Source organism: Phocoena phocoena, chromosome 4, assembly GCF_963924675.1.
Source record: "Phocoena phocoena chromosome 4, mPhoPho1.1, whole genome shotgun sequence".
Taxonomy (NCBI): Eukaryota; Metazoa; Chordata; class Mammalia; order Artiodactyla; family Phocoenidae; genus Phocoena; species Phocoena phocoena.
In genome coordinates, this window is record NC_089222.1 from 20,740,946 (window position 1) to 20,767,316 (window position 26,371).

The 26,371-nt window shown below is 43.0% G+C and overlaps 1 protein-coding gene across 1 annotated transcript in view; it reads right to left on the reverse strand.

The window, feature by feature from the left end:
* Positions 1 to 15,754, reverse strand: part of DZIP1L (DAZ interacting zinc finger protein 1 like) — a 33,321-nt gene extending 17,567 nt beyond the window's left edge. Inside the window, exons 1-5 of the mRNA XM_065876717.1 lie at positions 15,254 to 15,754; positions 12,598 to 12,682; positions 9,351 to 9,472; positions 8,512 to 8,673; positions 5,557 to 5,685 (exon numbers count right to left, since the gene is read on the reverse strand). Coding sequence (XP_065732789.1) covers positions 5,557 to 5,685; positions 8,512 to 8,673; positions 9,351 to 9,472; positions 12,598 to 12,682; positions 15,254 to 15,754 — 999 coding nt within the window. The remainder of the gene's footprint in view (positions 1 to 5,556; positions 5,686 to 8,511; positions 8,674 to 9,350; positions 9,473 to 12,597; positions 12,683 to 15,253) is intronic.
* Between the last annotated feature and the right edge of the window lie 10,617 nt (positions 15,755 to 26,371).

Consider the following 26,371-nt stretch of genomic DNA (forward strand, 5'->3'; position numbering starts at 1 on the left):
GTGAGCACCCAACTGCCCCAGCCTTGAAGGATGCTGCCCAGGAAGCCCACTTCTGCCTCACCCCACCCAGAACTGAGGGAATCAGCACGGCTGACTCGGTTTTTGGTACTGGCACACGGATCTCAACACCAGCTCTAGATCCTACTTGCTAGCCTGTGGACAGTGGAAGGTGTGGAGGAGGAAAAGTAAAAGTGTAGACTATTTGTATGCAGTCAAAGTTAAGTTGTTTTTGGCTTAAAACAGAGTGCTGTAATTATAAGATGTTTTATATAATCTAATACTAATCACAAAGAAAAAACCTGTAGCAGATATACAAAAGAGAAAGAGAAAGGAATCAAAGCATACTGTGACAAAAAAATCATCAACTCACAAATGAAGACAGCAAGAGAAAAAGAAAGGGACAAAGTAACTACAGAACAGTCTGAAAACCATTAACAAAACGGCAACAGAAAATCCTTACCTAACAGTGATTACGGATTAAATTCTCCAACCAAAAGATCAAAAGTGGCTAAATGGATTTTTAAAAAAAGATCCAACTATATGCTGTGTACAAGAGACTCAGGTTAGCTTTAAGGACACACATAGGCTGAAACTGAAGGAATGAGAGAAGACATTTCATGCAAATGGTAAACAAAAGAGAACAGGATACCTATACTTATATCAGACAAAATAAGTCAAAAACTGTTGCTAGAGACAAAGAAGGTCACTACCTATAGGGATCAATTCATCAGGAGGATATAACGACTGTAAATATACAGTCAGCCCTCTATATCCACAGGTTCCACATCTGTGTATCCCACATCCATGGATTTAACCAACCATGGATTGAAAATATTTGGAAAAAAAGTTCCAAAAAGCAAAGCTTGAATTTGCCTCACGCTGGCAACTATTTACATAGCATTTACATTGTATTACAATATTTACAACTAGTTACATAGAATTTACATTGTATTAGGTATTATAAGTAATTAGAAGTAATCTATAGATGATGTAGAGTATATGGGAGGATGTGCAAAACATAAGGGACTTGGGTATCTGAGAACTTTGGTATCCACAGCTGGTCTGGAACCAATCTCCTATGAATGGATACTGAGGGATGACTATATACTCACCCAACATAGGAGCACCTAAATATATAAAGCAAATATTAACAGAACTGAAGGGAGAAATAGACAGTAATACAATAATAGTAGGGGATTTCAATACTCCACTTTCAACAATGGATATATCATCTAGACAGAAAATCAATAAGTAAACCATGGACTTGAACAGCACTATAGACCAAGTGTACTGAACAGACATATACAGAACATCCCATCCAAGTAGCAGAGTACACATTCTCCTCAAATGCCCAAAGAACATTCCCCAGGACAGATCACACATTAGCCCACAAAACAAGTCTTGTCAATTTAAGCTTGAAATCATATCAAGTTAATCTTTTCCAACCACAATGCTATGAAACTAGAAATCAATAATAGGAGAGAAACGGGATAATTTACAAATGTGTAGATATTAAACAACACATTCCTGAACAAAGAAGAAATCAAAAGAGAAACAAAAAAAATAACTTGTGACAAACAAAAATGGAAACACAACATACCAAAACTTCTGGGATGCAGCAAAAGCAGTTCTACGAGGGAAGTTTACAGTCATAAAATTTTACATTAAGAAAAAGGAAAGATCTCAAATAAATAACCTAACTTTATACCCCAAGGACCTAGAAAAAGAAGAATAAACTAAACCCAAAGTTAGCAAAAGGCAGGAAGTAATAAAGAGTAGATCAGACATAAATGAAATAGAGAATAGAAAAACAATAGACAAGATCAACAAAAGTAAGAGTTAGTTTTTGAAAAGATAAACAAAATTGACAAATCCTTGGCTAGATTAAAAAGAGAAGTCTCAAACATATAAAATCAGAAATAAAAGAGGAGACACTACAACTGTTATCACAGAAATGCAAAGGATTACAAGAGATGTCTATAAACAGTTACACACCAATAAATTGGATAACCTAGAAAAAAATAGACAAGTTCCTAGAAACATACAACCAACCAAGAGTGAATCATAAAAAAATAGAAAATCTGAACAGACCAATAATGAGTAGGGAGATTGAATCAGTGGTCAAAAATCTCCCAACAAAGAAAATCCCAGAACTGGATGGCTTCACTGGTGAATTCTACCAAATGTTTAAAGAATTAATGCAAATTCTTCCCAAAAATTGAAGAGGAAGAAACTTCCAAACACATTTTATGAGGCCAGTATTACCCTTGTCAAATGCCAGAGAAGGACACTACAAGAAAAAAAAATTATAGGCCAATATCCTTAAAGAACATAGATGCAAAAATATTCAACAAAATACAAGCACATTAAAAGGATCATACAACATGATCAAGTAGGATTCATCCCCAGGATACAAGAATGGTTCAACATACACAAATCAATACATGTGATACACTACATTAACAAAATAAAGGATAAAATTATATGATCATTTCAATAGATGTAGAAAAAACATTTGACAAAATTCAATATCCTTTTATGATAAAAAAAACCTCTCATCAAAATGTGTATAGAAGGAATATACCTCAACATAATAAAGGCCATATATATGACAAACCCAGAGGTAACATCATACTCAACAGTGAAAGCTGAACACTTTTCCTCCAAGATCAGAAACAAGACAAGAATGTTCACTCTCATCATTCTTACTCAACATGGTACTGGAAGTCCTAGCCAGAGCACTGAGACAAGAAAAAGAAATAAAAGGCATCCAAATTGGGAAGGAAGAAGTAAAATGATCTGTTTGCAGACGAGATGACTGATGACCTTACAAATGGAAAATCCTAAAGACTCCACCAAAAAAAAAAAAAAAAACTGGGCTTTCCTGGTGGCGCAGTGGTTGCGAGTCCGCCTGCCGATGCAGGCGACACGGGTTCGTGCCCCGGTCCGGGAGGATCCCACATGCCACGGAGCAGCTGGGCCCGTGAGCCATGGCCGTTGAGCCTCCACGTCCGGAGCCTGTGCTCCGCAATAGGAGGCCACAACAGTGAGAGGCCCACATACCGCAAGAAAAAAAAAAAAAAAAAATCCTAAAATTCATGTGGAACCACAAAAGACCACAAATAGCCAAACCAATCTTTAGCAAGAAGACAAACTGGAGGCATCACTTCCTGATTTCAAATTATATTACAAAGCTACAGTAATTAAAACAGTATGGTACTGGCATAAAAACAGGCACACAGACCAATGGAACAGAATACGAAACCCAAAATTAAACCCACATATGCACGGTCAACAAATCTTCAACAAGGGCACCCAGAATACAAAATAGGAAAAGGATAGTCTCTTCAGTAAATGGTGTTGGGGAAAATGGATATCCACATGCAAAAGAATGAAATTGGACCAATATCTTACACCATACACAAAAGCCAACTCAAAATGGATTAAAGACTTAAATGTAAGACCTGAAACCCTAAAAATCCTAGAAGAAAACAGGGACATTGATCTTGTCAATGATTTTTGGATGTGATACCAAAAGCACAGGCAACAAAAGCAAAAATAAACAAATGGGACTACATCAAACTAAAGTTTCTTTACAGCAAAGGAAACCATCAACTGATGAAAAGATGACCTATGAAACGGAAGAAAATATTTGCAAACCATGTATCTCATAAGGAGTTAATATCCAAAATACAAGGAACTCATATAACTCAACAGTAAAAACCAATCCAGTTAAAAATGGACAAAGGACTTGAATAGACATTTCTCCAAAGAAGACCTACAAATAGTCAACAGGTATATGAAAATGTGCTCAACATCATTATTCAGCAGAAAAATGCAAATCAAACTACAATGAGATTATCACCTCATACCTGTCAGAAGGGCTACTATTTTTAAAAGTAACAAAAGATAACAAGTGTTGGCAAGGATATGGAGAGAAGGAAACATTTTACACTGTTGGTGGAAATGTAAATTGGTAGTCATTATGGAAAAACAGTATGGAGGCTCCTCAAAAAAATTAAAGACCAAGAGAGTTACTCATTTTCCCAGGGGAATCTCCCATGTATTCATGAGGTATACATGTTAATAAACTTGTTTGTTTTCCTCTTATTAAAAAAATTAAAAACAGAACTACCATATAATCCAGCAATCCCACTTCTTGATTTTGATTCAAAGGAATTGAAATCAGGATCTCAAAGAAATACTCACACTCCCATGTTCATTGCAGCAGTATTCACAATAGCCAAAATATAGCTACACTTACCCCCAGATTCAATGAGTTATATACATTAAATATGCACAGCTTTTTACATGTGAATCGTACCTCAATAAAGTGACATGTATGAATGAATGAATGAATGGATGAATGAATGAGCCAACAAACTAACAAAAAGAAAACACAGGAATATTTTCTTTTTCTCTTTTTGGCCACACTGCGCAGCTTGTGGGATCTTAGTTGCCTGACTAGGGATCGAACCCAGGACCCTGCCAGTGGAAGCATGGGGTCCTAATCACTGTACAGCCAGGGAATTCCCATGATTATTTTCTTTTTAAATCTCAGAGTGGGCATAAACAAAAGACTGATAATCTGATCATTTTGACCACATAAACATTATTAATTTTGTATGGTCAAGACCATGATAAACAAAGTTTAAGGATGACTAGAAAACAGGGGAAAATAGCCACAACAAGAGCAGCAAAGGGTTGGTTAATTTCCATACGTTATACAAACTCACAAATTGGTAAGGAAATCAACACAAAAAATAGGCAAAGGATGTGAAAGAGTTCATAGAAAAAGAACAGCTTTTTTAAATGTGAAACTTGAAACATCAAGCAGTGGAAACGCTTCACCTCTGCTAGTTAAATGTTAAGCTCTTTCTTAACAGTCTTGGAGAGCAGAAGCAGGACATGATTGAATGACTGTGCCAACTGCCCTTCCTTGCTATGGAACTATCAGTGATACAGACCATATGTAACTGGACTGATGTAAGGTTCATCCAGTGGAGGCCAGGCCAACCCCTCCCAGCCCATGACAGCAGATCATGCATAAGTCTTCCCAGTTCCATATCCAGTGACCTCACATTAGCAGCATGAAATCAGCCATGGTGGGAATATTTACACCACAGAAAATGGCAAATGCTACAAATCAAAGCTTTTTTAGTTCCAGACAACCGGTTGTTAAGTATTTAACATCACACCATTAGACCCATGCCAAATATCTTTAAAGCCAGAAGACTGTCACACTTTCTAAGAATTGTTTTCAACTGGGTTGGAATCAAAATGAGGGCAAGGGTGTCCAGTAAGATACACGGCTGAATGTATTTTGAAAAAACTCCCAGGCAAATCTGACACTGCACACATTTATGTCACCAGCCTCACCTGAGAATCCTAAGAACCCTACTCTATGCTTTCATGAATTGGCAGAAGGTCTGAAAATATAGAACTTTGATGTCTTTCAACTTCCCTTAAACCACAGAGCAAAACCGACAAACTCTGTTGGAAGACAGCATGGTTCTCGCCTGGCTCTGGGAAGAAAGGCACGGGGCATCGGCTCACCTGAATCTCCATCTTCTCCTTCAGGCCCCGGAGCTCCTGAGCCTGGCTGAGTCGTTCCTCGGGCTCCTCATCCTGCAGGGACCCGAGGTTGGACTTCATCACCTTGTGGGACTGCAGTGCCTGCAGTTTCTGAAAAGATCAGGGTGCAGTTTCATTCAGATGAATATCTAATCATGATGTTGTCTTTTATACCCGGAGCAGTGTCAGAAGGGCACATCTAACCCCAACCACAAAGCCCCAGCCTGAACTCACTAGGTATCTGCATGCCTGCAAACATTCACACAAGTTCACACTCCCCTTCACTAGTGTTCTCCTGAGAGCTCAGCCCTAGCGCAGGAGAAGCAAATTCCCGTGGAAGAACAGGATTCAAGAGTGTCATTTCCATCGCGCTGAAATTCTGCTGGACTTCAAACCCGGAACTTGCCTGACGGCTTTCCCATTTCTTCCTCAGTCTCGAATAGGCTGAAGAGAATCAGACTATCGGAGCTTTGAGGAGTGTCTCAGGCACTCCAGACCACTCCCTGAGGACTCCTGGCCCTCTTCCCACAAAGAAAAATCCTGGCTGTCACCAAGAAGGCCTGGCTTTTCACAACTTGGAGTCATGTCACCAAAGCCTAGTGCTCCCCAAGCTAATAGCGTATGGTGTGAAGGAAAAGGCATGGAAAAGTGGATCAAAGACAAGGTGCCCTTCCACCCCACTATGGTTGTATTTTTAAATATATCACTACTGCAGTGACAAAAGCAATTATCTCCATCTCTATTACTATATCAAACTCATAAGCCCTATTCAAGCTTTAGAGAACAGTTAAGTCCCTGAGTTTAACTTCTCACTCTTGCTAATCTTTAACTCTTCTCAGTTCCTGCTAAAGCAATATTGGGTCCAAGTGTTAACCATTTCTAAACCCCTTGAATATTTTTGTAGAGTCAAATGCTTGATCAGATGTATGCACAACTTTTGGCCCCTGATGTGTCACTTCTGTCTTCACACTGCTGCTTATGACACACCAGAGAGCTGGCTTTCTTTGCATCACAAACCTTCGTGGTGTTTTCCTTTCAACTGGGGTAAAGTGGACTTACAGTGTTTTTCACAATCACTCTAAATGGAATCTTATATCTTTCGCCATCCCCCAGAATTTTTAAAAAATAAATCAACAAGATAATTATCCAACTACACTGAGAATCTCGTATCCAGTTTGGTTCCTATACTTTAATAAAAGTGAAATAATAAAATGTCAGGTGAGAGGAGATGGGCGGGGGAGATACACAAACACAAAAATACAACAGAAGCCATCCTATAGGGGAAAGGCAAAAAAAAAAAAAAAATGGATGTTCCAGTTTAGGACAGTGTGATCCAAGTTAAAAGGAAACCATGGATGGTAGTAAGAATTATGTCCTCATTTACCACAACCCAGAATTTCCTAACCAAAAGTAACCTTTTGATTTTTGAGGACACGGTTTATGAACAACAACTCCAAATTCAAATCAATACCTAGGTATCTAATGTGTCTAGTCAGCGAGTACCATGTCAGGGGAAGCATGAGAGTCAGGGAGTTTCAGATGAGCTCAGAGATGATGGGTGTGGAGCTGGGGGTTAGGAGTGTGACATCCACATGGTAGGGCAGCATCTTGTCCTCCACAGATTATCCCTGTCCACCCTGGGGGAACATTTAGGAATGGGAGGACTTGGGTCACTATCGATACACACACACACACACACACACACACACACACACACACACATGCAGAGCTCGCATTGCACTCCCACCGCCCTCCATCCTTGGCTTTCCGTCTCAGGTTGAGGCCACCAAGGCTCCACGCATATCCTACGACAATCCCCTTCTAGAAAAGTTGTCTAGGTGTTTCTTTAGGCAAAGCATGCAATGATCATGAGAAACACTATTACACAATTCATTTTCAAATCAAGAAAAGATTCTCCTTGATGTTCAGTGGACAAATAAGAGCTAAATACATCCTGAAAATACTTCTCCTCAAACATTATCCCTGATACGGTTTTAGTTATACAGGTTTATATGGGAAGATACAGTCCACGGATAACTTTAATAAGGTTCTCTTGAATAAACTTAATAATATATCCAGTAGAAGAGCAGGGGCTTTGAAGTTTAAGGAGCTGGGTTCAAATCCCAGCGCTACCTCTTAACAGCTGTGTGACCTTAGGCAAGTTATGCGACCTCAGTGTCTTGGCCTGTAAAGGAGGAATGATAATAGCTTTTTTTTTTTACTTTTTGGCCATACTGTGCAGCACGTGGGATCTTCGTTCCCTGACCAGGGATCCCTGCGGTGAAAGCGCAGAGCCCTAACCACTGGACTGCCAGGGAATTCCCTAAAAAAAGAACTTTCAAAAAGAAATTAATAAACTAATGACACACCTACCTTTAGAATGTTATAGTTGTTTGGTTGTTATGAGGATTAAAAGTTAGTGTATATAAAGTACTCTGCACAGGGGCTAGAAAAGTTTCAGTAAATGTTAGCTATTATGTGTGACCCCCACAGACCCCAACAGAGAGCCTGGCCTGTAGCCAGGGCTCAGCAAGTACTTGTTAGAAGAAAAATGCATTCATTTACATTTTGCCTCATTTCTTGTCCAGTGATGAAAGCCCTTTGAGAAAATAAGGATAATATCTCAGGAGCTCTTACTATATGCCAGATAATGTTAAGTGCTGTCTATGTGTTAATTTAACCCTTTCAGAAACCTATCCTGCAGAAAATAAACTGAGGCAGAGGAAGGTTAGGTAACTAGCCTAAGATCACACAGCCAGTATATGATGGAGCAGGGATTCAATCCTGGACACTGGCCTCTAGTACCTGGCCTCACAGTGTATTACCCACCCCCAATGGCAGATGACAGAGAACTAGTACAAACAAAGAAATGAATTTTGAGAACAAATAAGCAGGTTTTCAACTAAAGAACTCTGAGAAGCCTTTTAGGTTGGGTACCTCTTCTAGCGCAGAGTTCTGGTTGGCAACACTTTTAAATTCATCCCAAAATAATTTTTTGAGCTTGTCTATTTCCCCGTATAGCTTGGCCCGCTCTTTTTCTTTCCATTCATCAAATTCTTTCTTAGCTTCTGCTTCCCTCTGGCGAGTGATCTCTGCTTCCTACAAAGAAAAAGCAAGAACAAGAGAATCATTAATTCCACGTTATGACCAATATTTACCGAGAAACTGCTAGGGCTCCTTGTCCGTGCAAGCCACTATGGAGACCCAAAGAACATTCATCCCCCGGTCCCCAGTGCTGGGACAGGGAGTGGGATTAGTCTTATCTGAACCGTAAAGGCCCTCGAGGATGGGGATCATGTCTTTTCTCTCTTTATATTCCTCACAATGCCTGGCATAGTTGGTGCTCAGTAAATGCACGCTGAGGGAAGGAGTGATGAATGAATAAGTGCCGGAAGGAGTGAGGCAAGTTTATGCATTTTCGTTCTACACATACTTACTGAGTACCTCCTCTGGGCTGCCTTTGGGAGCTTATCCAGTCTTTGTCCTCAAAAAGCTAACATTATATTGTAAGAAGTTAAAATTCAGGTTCAAATGCTCTCAGAAGGTGCTGGTGCAAAAAGCTGCAGTTCTCTTTTGGCCATACAGGTCTGACCAAGTAACTGAATTTTCCTTGCCAAACTACCAAAAATCATTTAGCACATCCAGGAAGACGCCATCATAGCTCTGTCTCCTGCTCTATGAAACAGCCAGAATTTTGGCCCTGTGGGATGCGAGTGCATCGTGGGCCTCCCAGCTAGTCCGTGACCAAGCCCCTGCCGTTTCCTCTCCACACCCACCTGAAGCTGCCGCTGCCTCTCCGCTGCCCTCTGCGCTTCCAGCTCCCCTTGGGTCCACTTCAGCTTGGCCCACAGCTCTTCCAACACCTCCTCCACTGGCTGCTCCTGCTTCTTCTGCTTTCCTGTGGGATCCACTCGAAGAGAGGGTGACGGCATAAGTCAAAGTCAGTGGAATGTATACCGTCACACCTCAGTCTGAGTTCAGCTTTGCCACTTACACTGTACACTGACTTTGGGCAAATGACAGAACCTCCCTGACCCTCTGTTTCTCCAAACTGGAAAATGGACATAGTAATAGCACCTAACCCAGAGAGTTACTGTGAGGATGAAATGTGATAATGTAAAGGGCTTAGCGTAGTGCCTGGCAGGACAGCTCAATCCATGTGAACTACTGTTGTCATTTAAAATAACTATTTTGACAGTACTAACACATGGTAATGTGAATGCAAAATCAGCAGAGTAACAGAAGCAGAATACCAAATAGTGTGTACACACCGATTATTGATACAAAGAACATATCTATGTATCCTGACAGCAATCAGAGGGGAATTTAAAATAGTGATAATAATTGTAGTTTTAATTTCACTCTTTTCAGGAATATAGTGTAGTTTAAAGGTGTAGTTTTAAATTTCCAGTGGAAAAAAGGCAGCATGCATTATGAAGAAACCTTAAATTACAGAAGAATATTCTAACTAAATCACATGATGATAAACTAAGAGTTAATGAAAAAGACACCAATTGTTCTTGAACATTTGTTACTTTTTTTTTTAAATTTATTTATTTACTTTTGGCTGTGTGCCAGGGCTTTCTCTAGTTGTGGCAAGCAGTGGCCACTCTTCATCACGGTGCGCGGGCCTCTCACTATCGTGGCCTCTCTCGTTGTGAAGCACAGGCTCCAGACGCACAGGCTCAGTAGTTGTGGCTCACGGGCCTAGTTGCTCCGCAGCATGGGGGATTCTCCCAGACCAGGGCTCGAACCCATGTTCCCTGCACTAGCAGGCAGATTCTCAACCACTGTGCCACCAGGGAAGCCCAACATTTGTTACTTTTTAAAGTACATTTAGAGACTATTAGATGGTACTGTTACTGAAACTTTAAGCTTTACTTTGAAAAGAAATATATGGCTTTTCTCAGATGGGACTTTTTAGAAACAAGCAACTTTTAGAGGCAGTGCAAATTAATTTGGGTTAATTAAGTGATCTGAGGTGAGTCTGGAATGGGAGGGCTGGGTTATCTGAGAAGCCAGCTGCCTGACAATAAATTAATGAACATTAATGTAGCAAAAGTTGCCTTAAGAACATATTTTTCCTCTCCTTACAGCACTTTACATTAAGGAAATAACAAGGAATACGCACAACGGTTTATGTACAAGAATGTTATCATCATGTGATTTATAATAGGAAAATTTTTTAGTAGCCCATATAAATTGAGAAATAATTCAACTGTGAAATATATTATGATCGCCACATTATGAAATACTATTCAGCCATTAAAAATCATGTTTTCAAAGATGATTTACTGACTTTGGGAAAGGTGATATATTCTTAATTGAAAATAAGCAGTGTCAAAACTGCATCCTATATGACTATATTTGTATAAAGAAAAATAATGACTGCGAACATACCAACATATTAACTGCAGGTGATATTGTCCACAGTTTTTATTTTCTCTTTTCTACCTTTCTGTATTTAAATTTTCTAGATCAAAGGATGTTTTTTCCAATTTCTTTATTGTGATGAAATATACATAACACAAAATTTACCGCCTTAGCCATTCTTAAATGTATAGTTCGGTGGTATTACATACATTCATAATGTTGTGCAAACATCACCACCATCCATCTTCAGAATGCTTTTCATCTTGTAAAACAGAGACTCTATTCTCACTAAACGCTAACTCCCCATTCCCCCTTCCTCTAGCCCCTGGCAACCACCATTCTACTTTCTGTTCCTATGAATTTGACTATTCTAGGTACCTCATTTAAGTAAAATCATATAGTATTTGTCCTTCTGTGACTGGCTTAGCTCACTTAGCATAATACCCTGTTGTAGCATATTGCAGAAGTACCTTTCTTTTTAAGGCTGAGTAGTATTTCTTTGTATCTATATACCACACATTGCTTATCCATTCATCTGTCAATGGACATTTGGGTTCTTCTGCATCTTAGCTCTTAGCTACTATAAATATGTGTATAAATACCTCTCCAAAGATACATATCTTTATCAGAAAAAAATATTTAATAAGTGGAAAATCTGTTTTTCTTTAGCAGCCTCTAATGCAGAACCAAGAAGAATTAGATATATAATAAATGCATAGTAACTACGTGAATTGTGCTGTTTTAAAACTCTGTTCTTTGAGAAAGAAATTAAAATAAAGGGAAAAATATTTTATTCAATGGGATTTTTATATTTAATTTATATTATATTTTATCACATTATATTTTCATATCTATATTTATTTTACGTTTTAACAGCTACTTCTTATTGAACCTCAAAAAACAGATATAAAGTATGCAAACTTCTTAATAGGAAAAACATACAGCCTTGCTACTCATTTTAGAATTTGAAACAGTAAAATTACAGTGATTAAGTCATAATAAGCTCATGACATTAAAAAAGTCAAAGAATTGGTCTGACTGCTCATTAAGCCCAGTTAAGCTTATTCATAGTCAGCACCAGAGAACAGCAAATTCCAGAAGGCTGGGAGGTAAGGGCCCTTCAAAGTCACTCTGTCTTTTGTTTGTTTGTTTTTTGTTTTTTGTTTTTGCGGTACACGGGCCTCTCACTGTTGTGGCCTCTCCCGTTGCGGAGCACAGGCTCCGGACGCGCAGGCTCAGTGGCCATGGCTCACGGGCCCAGCCGCTCCGCAGCATGTGGGATCCTCCTGGACCGGGGCACGAACACGTGTCCCCTGCATCGGCAGGCGGACTCTCAACCACTGTGCCACCAGGGAAGCCCCAAAGTCACTCTGTCTGACTGCCCCATTCATAGTGAAGGACACAGAGGAGGAAACACTGACCATGGTCACATAACAGAAGGGGACAAAGCTAAGACTGGAACCTACCTGTCACTCCCAGCCCTTTTTCTCTAAACACGTGGTCAGAAACCCTCCCCGCCCCATGTGGGATCCCCCCATCCTCAACTGGATGATGAGGTTCTGAGGGCAGCTTTGGTGGTGTACATGCCCCTCACCCACTGAACACAAGCCCAGGCCCTTGCACGGTCCCAGGAGGGCCACCTGGACTCACCACCTTCCACCACGCCCGTATGTCTGCGCTGGATGTGGCCCCGGAGAAAGGTGGCGTTCATGAAGGTCTTGTCACACAGGTGGCACTACACAGAGGGAAGTAGTGGGAAGTGCAGGATTAGCTCACCTGAGTCAGCCAGGGATTCTCCCTCTATCAAAACTCTCATTCCTTGGGCCCCCTGGGCTGCTTCATATATAAAGAGTTTGATTTACTGAGTAAGACAGTGACTGAACCCAAAATATATATACTATATATTTTATCCCCCCCCAATATATATATGTATTTTTTTTCTTTTTCTGAATTTTAAAACACTACCAGTGCTGTGGGGAGCTAGGAACAATGATTAGTATCATCCTTTGCTGATACTAAGGAATTTTTGTTGGTTTTTCAGGGCATGATGATGGTATTACATTTATGTTTAAAAGTGGGATGGGAGTCCCTGCCTTTTAGAGCTACATAGTGAAATATTTACAGATAAACTCATATGACTGATACACTTCAAAATAATACAGGGGCGGGGGAAATTGGGTAGAGGAACAAATGCGACAACATTGGCCATGAGTTGATAACTATTGGGCTGGAGAGTGTGAAGATGAAGGTTCATTATATTATTCTCTCTACTTTCACATATGTTTGAAATTTTCCACAATAAAAAGGTTTTTTTCAAAAAACACCAATGTCCAAGTCTCACCCAGAGTTGAGAACCACTGGAGCAAAGGGTAGTAAATATAGCATCTGAAATTCCACTTCACTCTCCTCAAGCATTTCAGACAATGCCAATCCAGCATATCATTTTTTCACTGTAAAACTTCAAAATTCTTCCCACACGGCTTTTCAGGCTGCCATTGCTAGTCAATCAGAGTAAGAGGGCAGATTATTTGCTGTCTTTACACAAAGGCAAATGTGACAGAAATTGCCAATCGTCCCCCAGTACCAGTTTTCCCTTTTCCCTTGGCAAAAGAAACCTTGATTTTTAGCTGACCGTGAGGCTAATGAGAATATATGTCACCTCCTCCCTTACAACCAGGTGTGGCCATGTGACTAAATTCTGGCCAATGGCATGTAAACAGAAGTGAAATATGCAACCACTTTTGGGAGGTGTCATTAAAGAAAGAGCCATGATATTCCTCACCCTCCCTCCTCCTGCTGAATGGAATGTGCACCTGACAGGTGGAACTCAGGCAGCCATCTTGGACCAGGAGGCAGAAGTCACACAATGAGGCTGGAGAGAAACAAATCCAGAACTGGGTCCGCGATTACATGCCACCCCTGGATTGTTTACCTCTAAACTTTGTTCATGAGAGGGAGAAACAAACTTCTATCTGGTTTAAACAATTATAATTTGAGGTTTCCTGTCACCCACAGCCAAACCTAATCCAGATGGATACAGCCTGGGTTGACGGACTCTGCCCACTCCTGAGTTCTAAAGTGACACATGAATTTCTAGTTGTTTGAAGGAATATCAGCTGGGGGGCAGGGAATATGTTACAATTATTCCAAATTATAAGCCCGTCCCCTCAACCCACCCCTCCCTGCTTCCCCTTTTCCACCCCAAGCAGCACATTCACAAACCAGGCACCAGACTAGTCCCTCCACCTTGCCAGCTTTGAACCTGGGAAAATGAGATGCTGGCATTGCAGTGGCCCAACTTGCTGCCACACGGACAGAGTGTTTCTGAGAATGGAATCCACGCTGACAAAGAACTGCCAAGAGCTGCAGAGAGAGAAACTAGATTCTGGTGCCATCACCTAAGTCCCACTATAACCCTGGATTTTTCAGTTAAATTAACCAATAAATTCCTTATTGGCCTAAGCCAGGTTAGACTTCTGTTTTGTCCTTTACTGCTGGAAAGGTTCTGACCCTTTTACCATAATTAACATTATATTAATTATGTCAATTACCATTCAATCCACTAACATCATGTCCTAATGATTCCTTCTGTCCACCCACCCCCAAACTATGAATTTCTGTTAAACCTGAACCAGCATGATTTCTGTCTTCATCCTCAGAGCCTGGCAGAGGGCCGGGCCACCTGACAAGCTACTAAAGGGCAACTGTCCCCGATCCACTCTCTCCATAGAAAGAAACGCAAATGCTCAAATGCCACTCTGGGGAATGAACTGTCACTTGGCTGACTAATCGAGTCACTTTTCCAGAACAGGCCTGGATCTACCAGTCCCCTGTCACACACCTCTTACACACACCTTTACACATCACACTCTCTACACACACACACAGCCTTCATTCACACACACACACCATAAATATATCGTCACATGCAAGCACGTTACACACCACACACTCTACATATATACCTACACATACCATTCACAGATGTACCTTCCACACAATCACAGACACATCTTAGACACCATCCATAAACACACACACACACCCTGCATACATTCACACATGCACACGTGAGACATGAACTCATACACACACCTGCCACACATGTACAATCTACACACACACACACCATAGACTTGATGAGACACCCTGGGGTTCTCTGGCCACCAGCGGCATCTCTGAAATCTGCTCCCAGCCCCAGTGAGAAAAGCCACAGCAGCCTCAGGGGCCAGGCAGCGGTGCCGCCGGGGTGGCCGGTGGCCAGGCCCACAGCCCTCCTGGCGGCCCCGCCCGCAGAGATGCTCACCGCATGGTAGCTGTGGGCGCCCGTCTGCAGGAGCAGCTGCTGCAGGGCGCTGATCACCTTGCGCCGCCGGCGGCTCTCCTCCCGCACGCCCCTGAGCTCGTCGGCCTGGCGGCCCAGCTCCTGCTGGCCGCGCTCCTGCTGGCCCAGGCTGGCCTGCAGCCGCGCCTCCAGCTGGGCCACGCTGGTGCTCAGGCAGTCCTGGCAGTGCAGCAGGTACTCAATGCTGAGCTGCGCCAGACGCAGCACCTTGAGCAGCGCCGGGTCCACGGGCTGCCCGCAGCGGCCGCACACCTCCCGGTCCAGGTTGCAGAAGGTGACGCTGACGATGTTCTCCTGCAGGGTGGCCACATCCAGCTCCCGTGCCACGCGGTCCACGTCCAGGGCGCTAATGCGCCTCCAGTCCATTCTCTCACGGCGAGGTTGGAACTTGAAGGTGGGGAGAGTGTAGGCTGCAAACAGGGGGTCGCTGAGGCCCTGGGCGGTGGTAGCGTGGGACTGCATGGACGGGGGGAGCCCTGGGCTGACCACTGGGGAAGGGTGCCACCAAGACCACGGCAGCAGGCACAAGAGCTGAGAGAGGGCCTGGAAAATGAGAGGAGGGTTGAAATTAGGCCTGGTGAGTGTGGCTCCATGTGCCACGCTGGCCAGCAGGAGCCTGTAGTGTGCATGCTGTGCACTGACACAGCCAGAGCAAGGGTGTGGGCTTTATGACACACAAATGTGGATTCAGATCCTCAGCCTGGAGCAAGATCCTTTATATCTTTAAGCCTCCGTGTGTATTGGGGATCAGGGGGCCTCCTCTTCAGGCTTGCAGTTAGGAATGAGGCAGGCGAAATACCCAGGCCAATGCCTGGCATATAGCAGGTCCTCGGTGAACCCCCCAGCCATGCCCAAGTCCACTGTAAGAGTGCCTGCCAGAGGGCTTGGTCAGGAGGGAGCTGTCCAATGTATAAGCAGGTCTTTCTGCAACCCTACATTGACCTCAGGATGAAGTCAAATAACGTGCCACGGGAGGCAGAGTCACTTAATGGTGGACATTAAGTGGCTCTCCTTCTGTAATTGCAACATTTAATGGCGGGGTGCGCTACAGTTCCCAGTTTCCCCAGCTGTCAGGTGTGATCGGTATGACTATGTTCTCTCTAGTGGGATGTGAGCGAAATGATGTCCGCCCCTGCCACGGGGTGGCGCTCAAGAGAGCAGCCGTGTCTCTGCACAGAGATTGTGCCCAGTCCACGACGGTCTGTTTCAAACCTCATGGTTTAGAAAACAGCTCCAGTTTGTTGTTAAATGACTCAGATTCTACTCACCACTCTCTCGTTAGACAAAGAAATTGCTCTCTTTGGGGAGGAACTTGACAATAGCAACCGGAATCTAAAATGAACATTCCAGTACTAAGAATTACAATCTGCTCTACAGATAAACTCATACAAGTGTGCAAAGGTGCTTGTACAAAAATTGTCTTTGTAGTATTATTTGTAATAGCAAATTACAAGAAAATTACAAGAAAGCAAAGTACAAAGTACAGTGGGGATATGAATGGTATCTCTATACGATGAAATACTATGCAGCTATTGATAAGAAGAATAAGGCAGTTTTTTATGTACTGATTGATATGGAATAATGACTATATATATACATATATATCCATTTCTGTTTAAATAATATATTAATATGACATTTAATAATAATTAGCAAAAATAAAGGAGATATGTATATCTCACATATGTATGTGTATATGTATTATATATACACATATGCAATAAATATATATCTCTCACATTAGAATGTTGCCTATGAGGCAGGAGGGAAATGGGAATGTGAAATGAGGATAAATAAATGAATAAAATAAATAAATAAAATAGACAGATGGTGCATGGGTAGGAGATGGATAGATAGACAGATAGGTCTTACATAGACCAATGATGATAATGATATATATATATAACACATACACATATATGAATGATTCATATTAGTTATTCATATATAATCATAATTAAGTATACTGATTTATTATTCCTAAATATGGTTCATTATCTATATTTTTTAATAAGCATAGACTATTTCTAGAAAAATAAGCTGTTAACAATGGTTATACCTGGGAAGTGGGAACGGAGGTTAGAGGACTTTTATTTTCCACTCACCACCTCTCTATACTATTCAGTTCTTTGTGTCATCATCTATTACTTTTATAATTTCTTAAAGAAAAATATACAATTTCTGCCCTTAAAGAACTTAGAATCTGACTGAACAGGAAATACATGTGACCCTATTCAATCAAGTTCTTTTTAGATCATGTGATTTACACTTTCAAGTACAGCAGAAAGTCAGAGAAGAAAAAGGTCATTGACCTCAGGAAGCTGAAAGGCCTTGAAGAAACAGTCAGGCTCGGTTTGCAAAGAGGGGAAGGCCTCCAGGAAAGGCCCCTGAGCGCCCTGAGCCTGTCTTCATCTGGGAAAGGTGGCAGTGGGAGGTGACAAGCCTGCCCCCACCTGCCCTGGGGTAATCTGGGGACTGGAGGAGAGGCAAGGGTAGGGTGCTCGGTAAGAAAACTGGCCGCAGTGCAGGGAGTGCCAGCCTCCAAGCCAGACACACACTCTAAAGGCAAACCTACCAACAGGTAGAACTATCCTCACTTTACAAACAAGGAAACTGATGTCTGGAAAGGTTAAGTGTCTTCCCCAGGTAGGGAGGTCAGAGTTGAAGTACAGCTGGAGGTGTATCTGGCTCCAAAGCTTGTGGACTTTGAACCATCCAACGTCGATTCTTGAGGCTATTCGTCCTAAAACTTTGCTTGGACATTTCTATGTCCTTTCTGCCCCCACCCCTGTCCCACCACATCCCCAGCTATGAGCTCCACAGGGGCTGAGACCATGGCTTATTCACATCTGTTGGATTCCAGCCCTTAGCATATTACCCGCAGCCCAGATTGCTATTGACCTGAATGGAACTGTCAAGATCCTAAAACTACCCATCGAACTCATTCATTCATTCACTCACCCCCTCCCCCGCTCCTTTAGAACATGCCTAGCTTGGCCAGGCCCGGTGCCAGGCACTGGGGCCACCGAGATGCATTAATCACACACCTGCCCCCCAGCCCCCTCCTCGGCAGCTTAGCATGGCTCCTTGCTGCCCCAGTACCAAGTGCAAACAAACCCCTTAGCCTGGTCTTGAAGCTGCCACAGGATGCCACGGACCCACCTTTTGCATTTCAGCTCCAATGTTTCCCCTTCTCAGATACTCCTCCCCAACACATACTCCAGAAACAAAACCATGCAGCCACGAGCATCCCCATCACGGCCATGAGGAGAAGACCAGCACATTCCTCTTAATATGTCACGTTATTTTTTAAAAAGGAGGCAGGTGACAAGACACTCACCATGCTCAGATGCAGGCTCTAACTGTGTCACCAGAGCCTCAGAGACAATTGCCACAACAAGCTGTGCTTTGGAGCAACAGCACGTTACCAGGTGTGCTGTGGGCCAGGGTAACAGGACACCTGCTTCCTGTCCTCCCACAGACCAGGAGCTCGCCTGAGAACTCGCTGTTGAACTATTTAATATTTAAGCTTTGGCCTCAGATGTCTGCCCACAGTCCCCTCTCTCATAATAAGGCCAAGAATGTTCCACCAGCCACTCTCTCAGCTCTCCTCCCACCTCTTCGAATGCCCCTTCCAGCCTCTTCCTTGAACAAGGAAGAGCCTACTATCCTTGCACCCTTCCTTTAAGGCAGGGTGTGCCAGTGCCCCTGTGGCAGTCTGCTGTTCACCCATCACCCATCTCTCCCTGCACACTCTCCCTGGGGATGAGCTCACACGTAACCATAGCTTCAGCTACCATAGGCCTGCTATAGGCTGAGCCTCAGCCACTCCCAAATCTCCTTCTCACAGGCCTGTCTCTTGGGACCTTTAGACTTAGCCTTCTAATACTGATTATACCAGAAATTGCAAATCTAAATTCCACCAGGACCAGGAAGGTACTATTAAAGGTAGGAAACATGCCAGGTGTAAGAGAAACCAAATACAAGCTTGATGATAAGTGGCAACTGATTCCCTATCTTAGTGTCCGAGATACACGTGGGCAGTGGTTCCCAAAGTGTAGTCACTGACCAGCAGCATCAGCATCAACTGGACACTCGTTAGAAATGCAGATCTCCAGACTAACTGCTTCAGAACCATTGCAGTAGGGAGTGTTGGCATAGGGAGCATTAAGGACTGTGGCAAAATGGGAAGTGCGTGCCCTGTTTACAAGGGGCAGCCACCACTGAGCTTCAGCCATATGGGAAGTGATGTTCTGTGCTCCTCATGGGCTAATTCCAAATTCACTAAGTAGATATTCAAGCAAGTATGGCCAACATGGTGAAGTAGGAAGACCCTAGCTCACCTCCTCCCACAGACACACTAAAATTACAACTATTTACACACCGGCTATCTATAAGAATGACCTGGAGACTAGCAAAAATGGTTTTCCCCAACTAAAGATATAAAGAAGGAACCACAAGATGGGTAAAAGGAGTGGGGACGCAAATTAGTCAAGACCCACACCCCTCGGTGAGCAACCCACAAACAAGAGGATAATTACAACTGCAGAGGTTCTCCCCAAGGAGGGAGGGGTCTGAGCCCCACCTCAGGGCTCCCCAGCCCAGAGGTCCTGCACTGTGAAGATGAGTTCCCAGAACACCTGGCTTTGAAGGCCAGCAAGGCTTGCATATGGGAGAGCTGGCACCAGCCCTGGGCCCCTCTGGCCCCCACAGCCAGCTGTCCCAGGACTCAACCCCGATCACCAGGGGGCTGGCAGCCACCACGTGAGGCAGGGCCAGCCACGCCTACCAGCACACTCACAGCAGCCAGCCCAGCCACACAGAAGGGCCCACTCAGCCCACATGGCTGGCACCCATGGAGCATATAGCTCTGGGGACCAGAAGGGAGTGTGGTACTAGGCTCCATAGGACGTTTCCTACATGAGGCCACTTCTCCAAGATCTAGAAACAAAACTGACCTACCTAATACATAGAAATAAACACAGAGAATTAGACAAAATGAGGAGACAGAGAAATATGTTTCAAACGAAGGAACAAGACAAAACTCCAAAAGGAATGAGTGGAGATAAGCAATCTACCCAATAGAGAGTTCAAGGTCATGATCATAAAGATGCTCCACAAACTCAGGAGAAGAATGGATGAACACAGCGAGAAGTTTAACGAGAGTTAGAAAATATAAAGAAGAACCAAACAGATCTGAAGAAGACAATAACTGAAATAAAAACACACTAGAAGGGAATCAACAGTAGGTTAGATAATACAGAGGAATGGATCAATGAACTGGAAGACAGAGGAGTGGAAATCACCGAAGGTGAAAACTAAAAAATAATTTTAAAAAATGAGGACCGTTTAAGAGACCTCTTGGACAAGATCAAGTGTACTGACATTCACAATATAGGAGTCCCAGAAGGAGAAGAGAGACACAGGGGAAGAGAACTTAACTGGAGAAATAATAGCTGAAAAGTTCCCTAATGTGGAAAAGAAAACAGACATCCAGGTCCAGGAAGGCACAGAGAGTCCCAAGCAAGATGAACCCAAAGAGTTCCATACCAAGACACATTATAATTAAAAATGGTAAAAACTCAAGATAACGAGAGAATCTTAAATGCAGCAAGAGAAAAGCAACTAGTTGTGTACAGGGAACTCCCCTAAAACTATGACCTGACTTTTCAGCAGAACTTTGCAGGCCAGAAGGGAGTGGCACAACAAGAAAAGATGCTCAACATCACTCATCATCAGGGAAATGCAAATCAAAACCACAGGGAGATATCACCTCACACCTGTCAGAATGGCTATTATCAAAAAGACAAGAAATAACAAGTGTTGGAGGATGTGGAGAAAAGTGAGCCCTCATGCACTGTTGGTGGGATTGTAAATTAGTACAGCTTTATGGAAAACAGTATGGAGGGTCCTCAAAAAATTAAACATAGAACTACCATACAATCCAGAAATTCTACTTCTGGGTATTTTTCTGAAGAAAACAAAAGCACTAATTCAAAAACATAAATGCAGCCCTATGTTCATTGCAGCATTACTTACAATAGCCAACATATGGAAGCAACCTAAGTGTCCATCAACAGATGAATGGATAAAGAAGATATAGATAGATAATTACTCAGCCATAAAAAAGAATGAAATCTTGCCATCTGTGACAACATCGATGGACATGGAGGGTATTATGCTAGGTGAAATAAATCAGAGAAAGACAAATACTGTATGATTTCACTTACATGTGGAATCTAAGAGACAAAACAAATGAACAAACATAATAAAACAGAAACAGACTCATAGATACAGAGAACAAACTGGTGAGTGCCAAAGGGGAGGGGGCAAAGGGATGAGTGCAATAGGTGAAGGAGATTAAGAGGTACAAACTTTTAGTTATCAAATAAGTCACCGGGATGTCATGTACAGCATAAGGAATGTAGTCAATAATACTGTAATAACTTTGTATGGTGACAGACGGTAACTAGACTTATTGTGGAGATCATTCTGTAATGTATAAAAATATTGAATCACTATGTTATATACCTGAAACTAATATAATATTGTAAGTCAAATATAATTCAATAAAAAATAAGATAGTCAAAGACCTCTATGAACTGTTTCCAAACTACCTTTCTAGCTGCATCTCCCACCTACCATTTACTTGCTGTCCATACTTTCATATCTATGGGCTATTTATTCATAGGCACTATTTTTAAATGCTTTATAAAGAATAACTCATGTAATCCTCACAACAACCCTTCAAGGAGGTACTATTATTATCTAAGCCACAAAGAAGTGAAGAAGCTTGCCCCAGGTGCAGGAAGCAGGATCCATCCCACACAGCCTGGTTACAGAGTTGCGCTCTGAGCCACTATGCCATGCTGCCTCTTGGGATAGACGGCCCTCCGCCACTTCCTTCTGCTTCTCGTGCAGGTGAACTCATGCTCAAGGCCTTGCTCAGACATGAATGCCACCATAAATACCTCCCAGGCCCATAGGCAGAATCCCTGGCCTCTCCCTGGGCTCCCAGAGCACAGAGCGTACACTTCTTTGGTCGCCCTCACCACACTCTGGTCTGTGCTGGGTGGCTGTGCAACATTCATTCACCCATCCCACCAACAAATGGCTCCTGAGCCCCTACTAAGTGCCAGGCACCGTGACTGGCCCTTGGGACGGATGGTGACCCAGGCAACGGTCCCTGCCATTGTTTTTGTTTGTTTGTTTGTTTGTTTTTGGCTGCGTTGGGTCTTCGTTGCTGCATGCAGGCTTTCTCTAGCTGCGGCAAGCGGGGTCTACTCTTCGTTGCGGGGCACAGGCTCTAGGTGCATGGGCTTCATTAGTTGTGGTGCACGGGCTCAGTAGTTGTGGCTTGCGGGCTCTAGAGCGCAGGCTCAGTAGCTGTGGCGCACGGGCTTAGCTGCTCTGCGGCATGGGGGATCTTCCCCGACCAGGGCTCGAACCCGTGTCCCCTGCATCGGCAGGCGGATGCTTATGCACTGCGCCACCAGGGACGTCCCCCCTGCCATTGTTAATAAAAATCGTGAACACTTCTGGAACTGTGTGCTTCACACACAGTTATAAGACTTTGCATGAATTATCCCATTTGATTCCCACAACAACCCAGTGGACAGATGAAGAAATTTCAAGGTGAACAAAGAGGGCAGATGACTTTCCCACAATCACACGACTAGTTAAGTGTTGGGGTCTGGCTCCAGATTTTGTTCTCCAGAAAGTCAGAAAAATACACCGAATTACCCCCCAGAGCATTAAGTGCCAGGGAAGGAGCTAGGACAGGGAGCCCCAAGGAGGGGCCATACAGGACATTTCTATGTCCTTTCTGCCCCCACCCCTGTCCCACCACATCCCCAGCTATGAGCTCCACAGGGGCTGAGACCATGGCTTATTCACATCTGTTGGATTCCAGCCCTTAGCATATTACCCGCAGCCCAGATTGCTATTGACCTGAATGGAACTGTCAAAATCTTAGATATCTGCTTCAAGATTCTATATTCTCGGGGTCTTGGGGAACTGAGGCTATGGACCAACAAGAATTAGGATAAAGAGTAAGAATGGACTTAGGGGCACTTAAGTTGTACTCCTTGGAGAGAAACGCCATTCAGACTTAGTAAAATGCTTGATGTGTTGACCATCTGTGTCCATAGCCTAATCCTCCAGGCCGCTAATGAAAGCTTAGAGGGCAGGAGCCCTCGTGGGTGGGCACAGGCTCGTCAGTGAGTAAGTGTCCCACACTGACTGTCAAGAGGTGGCAGCAGTGCTCTAGCTGGCTTCCTGAGCAGTCCATAAACCCTCATGTTTACACTCTGAGCATAGTCTGTAAATACCCAAGGTGGCAGCCCCACTCCCAGTTATACAGAATTCTGAATCAGGGATCTGAGTTCCTGAGTTTTTACTAAATCCCAAAAGTACCACCCATTTTTGTCACTAGAACCCCAAGAGTCCAATTCTCAGAAGTCCTAGGGTTCTGACATCAAATGGTGAGCAGAACTGTGGGAATTTTTTTTTAATTGGAGTAAAATTGCTTTACAATGTTGTGTTAGTTTCTGCTGTACAATGAAGTGAATCCGCTATATGTACACCTATATCCCCTCCCTCTTGGACCTCCCTCCCACCCACCCCCCATCCCACCCATCTAGGTCATCACAGAGCACCGAGTTGAGTTCCTTGTGCTATACAGCAGGTTCCCACTAGCTATTTATTTTACACATGGTAGTGCATTTATCTCAAACCTAATCTCCCAATTCGTCTCACCCTCCCCTTTCCCCACCGTGTCCACGTGTCCATTCTCTACATCTACATCTCTATTCCTGCCCTACAAATAGGTTCATCTGTACCATCTTTCTAGATTCCATATATATGCGTTAATATATGATATTTGTTTTTCTCTTTCTGGCTCACTTCACTCTGTATGACAGACTCTAGGTCCATCCCCATCTCTACAAATGACCCAATTTCATTCCTTTTTATGGCTGAGTAATATTCCATTGTAATCGTACATATGTACCACATCTTCTTTATCCATTCATCTATCGTTGGACATTTAGGTTGTTTCTATGTCCTGGCTATTGTCAATAGTGCTGCAATGAACAATGGGATACACTCTCTGACGAAAACCACAGTAAGATCTTTTTTGACCCATCTCCTAGAGTAATGAAAATAATGGGAACTAATTAAACTTAAAACTTAAAAAATAATGGGACCTAATTAAACTTAAAACTTAAAATAGCAAAGGAAATCATAAACAAGATGAAAAGACAACCCTCAGAATAGTAGAAAATATTTGCAAATGAAGCAACGGACAAAGGATTAATCTCCAAAACATACAAACACAGCTCATGGGGCTCAATATCAAAAAAACAAACAACCCAATTAAAAAATAAGTGTAAGACCCAAACAGGCGTTTCACCAAAGAAGACATACAGATGGCCAAGAGGCACATGAAAAGATGCTCAACATCACTAATTATTAGAGAAATGCAAATCAAAACTACAATGAGGTATCACCTCACACCGGTCAGAATGGCCATCATCAAAAAATCTACAAAAAACAACTGCTGGAGAGGGTGTGGAGGGTTCCCTTTTGGAGCCCTTTTGCACTTTTCGTGGGAATGTAAACTGGTACAGCCACTATGGAGAACAGTATGAGGTTCCTTAAAAAACTAAAAATAGAGCTACCATATGACCCAGCAGTCCCACTACTGGGCATACACCCTGAACTGTGGGAATTGAAGTTGATGAGGATGCTAGCAGCTATAATTTATTAAGTATCCGTGCACCAGGCACTGTGCCAGCCTTTAATATTTCTATTTCTAGCCATCATACAACCTTGTATGTAGCTATGATTTGCCTCATCTGATAGATGTAGAAACTGAGGCTCAGAGAAGCTAAGGGCCCTGACCCAAGTCCTTCAGTTACTAAGTAAGGAAGCCAAGATCCAAATCTAGTTCTGACTCCAAAACTTCTAATTATGCCAAACTACCTCCCAATGATGATAATGATAATACATAAATCCCTTCCCATTTTGTAAATTACAATACCTGAGATTTCTTGACCAAACTGTAAGGACTGAAGGAGTTTACAGCAAATCACAACAGGGTCTATGCTGGAGACCCTAAAGCCTCCCTGTATCCTGGCAGAACTTAGCCAAATACAACTCAGCTCCACAGGTTGGGTCCTGGTTGGGATGGGCAGAAGACAAAGCCAAACGAGAATGCTGCTGGTTACCTGGAAACTACACATCCCAGAGGGCAGGCACGCCGTACTTTCTGCAGACTGAATTATCAGCAGACTTCTTTTCCCACATCTGGGAATAGAAACACAAGGCAAAAATGACCCACTGTGGGACTTCCCTGGCAGACCAGTGGTTAAGACCCTGTGCTTCCACTGCAGGGGGCGCGGGTTCAATCCCTGATTGGGGAACTAAGATCCCACAAGCAGTTAAATAAATAAATAAATAAATAAATAAATAAAATGACTCACCGTCATGAGGAAATCTAGAACTATTAACCATCTCTAGATGTTTTGATGGGTCCCAGGAACTTCCCAATCCTAGACCATTGTCATGAATTAGTGGGACCCAAAAGAATATTTACGCTAGCATTCCAAACTCACTTCATTATTGAAGAGACAGTTTCTACCTGGGGCAATCCCACGGCCAAGAAAACAAGCCTGTCTACCACCTAGTTTTGCACACTCCCAGTGACGGGATGCTCACTACCTCACAAGGCAGCCATTCCACAGTGAAACAACTCCTGGAAACTTTACAATTCTTCTGAAACCTGCTCACCTATAATCTGTCAAAGAGACCATCCAGAAAAATGACAAAAATGACCAAAGAGCCGATTTTTTTAAACAAAATTCTGGCTGATTTTTTTAACATAAATTAACAGATAGACTACACCACCACCGCTGCCACCTTGCTGTCTGTTCTGCTTCCTCAAGAATGCTGCCAAGCTACAAGGAGCACTTGGAGGAGCCAAGCTCCCAAGGTAGCTGCCAGGCGATCATTTACAAGCCTGCCCTGACTCCCAGCTAACTTCAGCGGTGCCGTCCCAGGAGCTCAGGCGTGTCATTA